We start from the raw sequence: 6760 nt of genomic DNA on the forward strand, positions 1-6760 counted from the left end.
TTGGGGCGCCTGGGTGGCTCAGTGGGTTAAAGCCTCTGCTTTCGGCTCAGGTCATGATCTCAGGGTCCTGGGATCGAGCCCCACATCTGGCTCTCTGCTCAGCGGGGAGCCTGCTTCCCTCCTCTCTCTCTGCCTGCCTCTCTGCCTACTTGTGGTCTCTTGTCTGTCAAATAAATAAATAAAATCTTAAAAAAAAAAAGACCATCTTTTCCCCACCTCACTGCAATGGCATTTACATCATCAGTGACCATATATGTGCATGTGTGTTTCTGGACTCTTTAGTCTATTCCATCTGTCTGTTTATCCTTGCACCAATAATACAATGTCTTCATTACAACTTTCTGCTAACTCTTCTTATAGAGCCCTTCAGCTATGCTTTTCTTCTTCAAGATTAATTGGCTCTTTCTCTCTACTTCCATTTCCATATACATGTTAAAATGAACTTGTCAATTTCCAAAAATCCTGCTGTGTTTTTTAAATGTAATTAAATTTAATTTAATTTTAATTCCAGGATAGTTAATATATAATGTTATATTAGTTTCAGGTGTACAGCATAGTGATTCAACAATTCCATTCATGACTCAGTGCTCATCACAGCAAGTGCACTCCTTAATCCCCATCACCTATTTCACCCTTCCCACCCCCCGCCACGTCCCATCTGATAGCCATTGGTTTGTTCTCTATAGTTAAGAATCTGTTTCTTGGCTCTTCTCTCTCTCTCTCTCTTTCTTTCGCTCTCTCTCTCATTATTGGTGTTTCTTTAATTCCACATATGAGTGAAATCATATGGTATTTGTCTTTCTCTGAATGACTTATTTCACTTAACATTATACTCTCCAGCTCCATCCATGGCATTGCAAATGGCAACATTACTTCCTTTTTTGTGGCTGAATAATATTCCATTGTGTGTATATACCACATCTTCTTTATCCATTCATCTATCGATGGATACTTGTGCTGCTTCCATAATTTGGCTACTGTAAATAATGCTGCTATAAACATAGGTTTTTTGCTATATGAACAATATTGTACAGACTTTAACATTAATGGTACTTATATATGTGAATTTGTATGGTTACCTAGGAGCTGAACAGCTTTGAATTAGTATCCCTTTGAATTAGTGTTCCTGTATTATTTGAGTTAATACCCAGTAGTGTGATTGCTGGATCATAGGGTAGTTCTATTTTCTAACTTTCTGAGGAACCTCCATACTGTCTTCCACAGTGGCTCCACAAGTTTGCATTCCCACCAACAGTGCAAGACGGTTCCCTCTTCTCCAATCCTCACCAATACCTGTTGTTTTTTGTGTTGTTGGTTTCAGTGATTCTGACAGGTGTGTGTGGGGTGATATCTCACTGTAGGTTTGATTTTCCCGATGATCAGTGATGTTGAGCATCTTTTCATGTGTCTGTTGACCATCTGGGTGTCTTCTTTGGAGAAGTCTGTTCATATCTTCTGTACATTTCTTAACTGCATTATTTGTTTGGGGAGCTGAATTTGGTAAATTCTTTATAAATTTTGGATATTAGCTCTTTATCAGATATATCATTTGGAAATATCTCCTCCCATTCAGTAGGTTGCCTTTTGGGTTTTCTTAAGGACTTATTTATTTATTTATTTATTTATTTATTTATTTATTTGAGAGAGAGGGAGAGTGGGGTGAGGTTCAGAGGGAGAGGGAGAGAGGGAATCTTCAGCAGACTCCCCACTGAGTGTGGAGCCTGACGTGGGGCTCAATCTCAAGATCCTGAGATCATGACCTGAGCCAAAATCAAGAGTCAGATGCTTAACTGACTGAGCCACCCAGGCACCCCAGGTTGCCTTTTAGCTTTGTTGATTGTTTCCTTCAACGTGCAAAAGCTTTTTATTTTGAAGGAGTACCAATAGCTTATTTTAGCTTTTGTTTCGCTTGCCTCAGTAGACATATCTAGTAAGAAGCTGCTATGGCTGATGTCATAGAGATTACTGCCTATGCTCTCCTCTAGGATTTTGATCGTTTCCTGTCTCACATTTAGGTCTTTCAACCATTTTAGAGTTATTTTTGCACATGGAGTAAGAAAGGGGTCCCTTTCATTCTCCTGCATGTTGCTGTCCAGTTTCCCCAACACCGTTTGTGGAAGAGACTGCCTTTGTTTTCACTGGATGCGCTTTCCTGCTTCATTGACTATTAGTTGACCATATAGTTGTGGGTCCATTTCTGGGTGTTCTATTCCATTCCACTGATCTAGGTGTCTACTTTTGTGCCAGTACCATACTGTCTTGATGACTACAGCTTTTTTTTTTTCCTCATTAAACTCATGTTGTAATGGGTCTCAAAATTCTGTGACAGATTTTTGGTCAAGTTGTTTCCATTACAAAGTACTGATTTTAAAAAGTAATAGCTTAGAATTGCTACACACATGAAAAAAAAGAACAAATGGTCCACAAGACATTTTCCTTTCCTTCTGGAGGTTTTACGATGCATTGTTATCATTAACCAGTCTTTTACTATTAAACTTAAATGGTCAACTGACACAAACCATTCTGAGACCATTCTTCCACAGCTGATTAAGACTGGAGTGACAGGTATTGGGAATAATATTCATTTAGGCTTCTGAGCTTTCTGGGCACACTTGGTGACCATGCCAGCTCCAGCTGTCTTTTTGTCCACTGCTTTGATGACACCCACAGCAACCATCGGTCTCATGTCACGAACAGCAAAACGGCCCAGAGGAGGATAGTCAGAGAAACTCTCAACACGCATAGGCTTGCCAGGAACCATCTCAACAATGGCAGCATCACCAGATCTCAAGAACTTGGGACCATCTTCCAGCTTCTTTCCAGAATGATGATCTATCTTCTCCTTCAGCTCATCAAACTTGCAATATGAGCTATGTGACAATGCAGCACAGGTGCATATCCAGCACTGATTTGACCTGGATGGTTCCAGATAATCACCTGAGCTGTGAAGCCAGCTGCTTCCATTGGTGGATCATTTTTCCTGTCACCAGCCACATTGCCATGATGAACACCTTTGACAGACACCTTCTTGACATTGAAGCTCACATTGTTCCCAGCAAGAGCCTCACTCAAAGCTTCATGGTGCATCTCGACAGACTTTGCTTCAGTTGTAACATTGACTGGAGCAAAGGTGATCACCATGCCAGGTTTAAGAACACCAGTCTCCACTCGGCCCACAGGGACAGGACCAGTACCACCAATTCTGTAGATGTCCTGGAGAGGTAGACACGGGCTTGTCAGCTGGACAAGTTGGTGGCAGAATGCAATCCAGAGCTTCAAGCAGTGTGGTTCCACTGGCATTCCCATCTTTTCTGGTGACTTTCCATCCCTTGAACCAAGGCACGCTAACAGTTGGCTCCGGCATGTTGTCACCATTCCAACCAGAAATTGGCACTAATGCTACTGTGTTGGGGTTATAGCCCATTTTCTTAATGTAGGTACTGCCTACCTTAATGATTTCCTCGTATCTCTTCTGGCTGTAGGGTGGCTCAGTGGAATCCATTTTGTTAACACCAACAGTTAGTTGTTTTACACCCAGTGTGTAAGCCAGAACGGCATGCTCACGGCTCTGCTCATTCTTGGAGATGTCTGCTTCAAACTCACCAACGCCAGCAGCAATAATCAGGACAGCACAGTAAGCCTGAGATGTACCTGTAACCATGTTTTTGATAAAGTCTCTGTGTCCTTGAGCATCAGTGATGGTCACGTAATACTTGCTGGTCTCAAATTTCCACAGGGAGGTATCCATGGTGATACCACGTTCACATTCAGCTTTTGGTTTGTTCAAGACCCAGGTATACCTGAAGGAGCTCTTTCCCATCTCAGCAGCCTTCTTCTCAAAATTTTCCATGGTTCTTTTGTTGATACTGCCACATTTGTAGGACAGATGACCGATAGTGGGATCAATTCCTTGATTTATCTTTCTGCTGCTTCATTATTGGTGTATAGAAATGCAAGAGATTTCTGTAAATTGATTTTATATCCCTGACTTTGTGAATTCATATATCAGTTCTAGTAATTTTCTGATGGATTCTTTTGGGTTTTCTACATTGGGTATCATGCTGTCTGCAAATAGTGAATGTTCAAATTCCTTCTGCTGATTTGGATGCCTTATATCTCTTTTTGTGATCTCATTGCTAGGACTTCAAGTACTATGTTAAGTAACAATGGTAAAGATGGACACCCTTGTCATGTTCCTGACTTTAGGGGAAATTGTTGCAGATTTTCCCCTTTGAGGGCCATATTAGTTGTGGGTCTTATATATATGGCATTTATTATCTTGAGGTATTTTCTATCTATCCTACTTTGTTGAGGGTTTTTATCAGAAATAGATGCTCTATTTTGTCAAATGCATTTTCTGCATGTATTGAGAGGATCATATAGTGTTATCCTTTCTTTTATTAATGTGGTGTATCACATTGATTGACTTACAAATATTGGTCTACCCCTGAAGCCCAGGAATAAATCCCACTTTATCATGGTGAGTAAGTTTTTAATGTATTGTTAGATTTGATTTTCTAGTTAGTTGTTGAGAATTTTTGCTTCCAAGTTCATCACAGATAGTGGCCTGAAATTCTCTTTTTAGTGGAGTTTTTGTCTGGTTCTGGAATCAGGGTAGTACTGGACTTGTGGAATGAGTTTTGAAGTTTTCCTTCCATTTTTTTTATTTTTTGAAATAGTTTCAGAAGAATAGATATTAACTCTTCTATAAATGTTTGGTGAATTCTCCTGGGAAGTCATTTGACCCTGAACTTTTTTTGATTACTAATTCAATTTTTTTTTGATTATGCATCTGTTCAGATTTTCTATTTCTTCTTCTTTCAGTTTTGTTAGTTTGTATGTTTTTAGAAATTTATCAAATTCTTTCCATTTTTTGGCATATAATTTTTCATAATATTCTCTTAGAGTTTTATGTATTTCTGTGGTGTAGATTGTGTTCTCCCCTCTTGCATTTGTGATTTTATCTATTTGAGTCATTTTTGCTCTTTTTGTTATGTCTGAGTAAGTGTTTATCAATTTCATTAATTCTTTCAAAGAACCAACTCCCAGTTTCATTGACTTGTTCTGGGTTTATTTGTTTGTTTCTATATAATTTTTTTCAGCCTTAATCTTTATTATTTCTCTTTCTCTGCTGGCTTTATGATTTATTTGTTGCTTCTTTTCTAGCTCCATTATATGTGTGGTTAGATTGTGTATCTGAGTCTTTTCTTACTTCTTGAGGTAGGCCTGTATTGTTATATACTTCCTTTTTATGACTGCCTTTGCTGCATCCCAAGATACACTAATTTCTGATTGAGAGATAGAGTGATCTGATCATGTTTCTGTCATGTTTGAGGAGAGTTTTAAAATATTTTTATGCACATATTATAACTAAATCAGTATAGTAATATCTGAAATATATTATGCATGATGTGTTAGTGAAGCTATTGATGGCCTTCCATATTTCAAGACTGTTGGGTTGCAAGGTTGGTTCAACATTTGCAAATCAATCAATGTGATAGAACAAATCAATAAGAGAAGAGAGTAGAACCACGTGGTCCTCTCAATTGATGCAGAAAAAGCATTTGAAAAATCCAGCATCCGTTCCTGATTAAAACGCTTCAAAGTATAGGGATAGAGGGAACATTCCTGAAATTCATAAAATCTATCTATGAAAGACACACAGCAAATATCATCCTCAATGGAAAAAAGCTTGCAGCCTTCCCGTTGAGATCAGGAACATGACAAGGATGCCCACTCTCACCACTCTTGTTCAACATAGTATTAGAAGTTCTAGCAATGGCAATCAGACAACAAAGAGAAATAAAAGGTATCCAAATTGGCGAGGAAGAAGTCAAACTCTCTTTCTTCGCAGATGACATGATTCTTTATATGGAAAACCCCAAAGACTCCACCCCCAAACTACTAGAACTCATACAGCAATTCAGTAACGTGGCAGGATACAAAATCAATGTACAGAAATCAGTGGCTTTCTTATACACTAACAATGAAAATACAGAAAGGGAAATTAGAGAATCGATTCCATTTACTATAGCACCAAGAACCATAAGATACCTGGGAATAAACCTAACCAAAGAGGTAAAGGACCTGTACTCGATGAACTACAGAACACTCATGAAAGAAATTGAAGAAGACACAAAAAGATGGAAGACCGTTCCATGCTCTTGGATTGGAAGAATAAACATTGTTAAAATGTCTATACTGCCTAGAGCAATCTATACTTTTAATGCCATTCCGATCAAAATTCCACCAGTATTTTTCAAAGAGCTGGAGCAAATAATCCTAAAATTTGTATGGAATCAGAAGAGACCCCGAATTGCTAAGGAAATGTTGAAAAACAAAAACAAAACTGGCGGCATCACGTTACCCGATTTCAAGCTTTACTACAAAGGTGTGATCACCAAGACAGCGTGGTACTGGCATAAAAACAGACACATAGACCAGTGGAACAGAGTGGAGAGCCCAGATATGGACCCTCAACTCTATGGTCAAATAATCTTCAACAAAACAGGAAAAAATATGCAATGGAAAAAAGACAGTCTCTTCAATAAATGGTGCTGGGAAAACTGGACAGCGATATGTAGAAGAATGAAACTCGACCATTCTCTTACACCGTACACAAAGATAAACTCGAAATGGATAAAAGACCTCAATGTGAGACAGGAATCTACCAGAATCCTAGAGGAGAACATAGGCAGTCACCTCTTCGATATCAGCCACAGCAACTTCTTTCAAGATATGTCTCCAAAGGCCAAGGAAA

General features: G+C 38.9%; 1 protein-coding gene across 1 annotated transcript; it reads right to left on the bottom strand.

Moving 5' to 3' along the window:
- Window positions 1–2581: 2581 nt before the first annotated feature.
- On the bottom strand, window positions 2582–3850 carry LOC123934633 (elongation factor 1-alpha 1-like). Its single transcript, XM_045994767.1, has 3 exons — window positions 3449–3850; window positions 2938–3213; window positions 2582–2857 (listed from the first exon to the last, which is right to left on the bottom strand). Exons 1-3 carry the CDS (start codon window positions 3848–3850, stop codon window positions 2582–2584), a joined length of 954 nt encoding a protein of 317 aa, XP_045850723.1.
- Window positions 3851–6760: the final 2910 nt, after the last annotated feature.

The sequence above is a fragment of the Meles meles genome, chromosome X, assembly GCF_922984935.1.
Source record: "Meles meles chromosome X, mMelMel3.1 paternal haplotype, whole genome shotgun sequence".
Classification (NCBI taxonomy): Eukaryota; Metazoa; Chordata; class Mammalia; order Carnivora; family Mustelidae; genus Meles; species Meles meles.

What these genes read in the sequence shown, in the direction of transcription:
- LOC123934633 (XM_045994767.1), bottom strand. Translation starts at nt 3,850, where the DNA reads ATGGAAAATTTTGAGAAGAAGGCTGCTGAGATGGGAAAGAGCTCCTTC. An exon ending in GATACGAGGAAATCATTAAG is followed by an intron (nt 3,214 to 3,448) that starts GTAGGCAGTACC and finishes CTACCTCTCCAG; the next exon opens with GACATCTACAGAATTGGTGG. An exon ending in CAGCTGGCTTCACAGCTCAG is followed by an intron (nt 2,858 to 2,937) that starts GTGATTATCTGG and finishes TCATATTGCAAG; the next exon opens with TTTGATGAGCTGAAGGAGAA.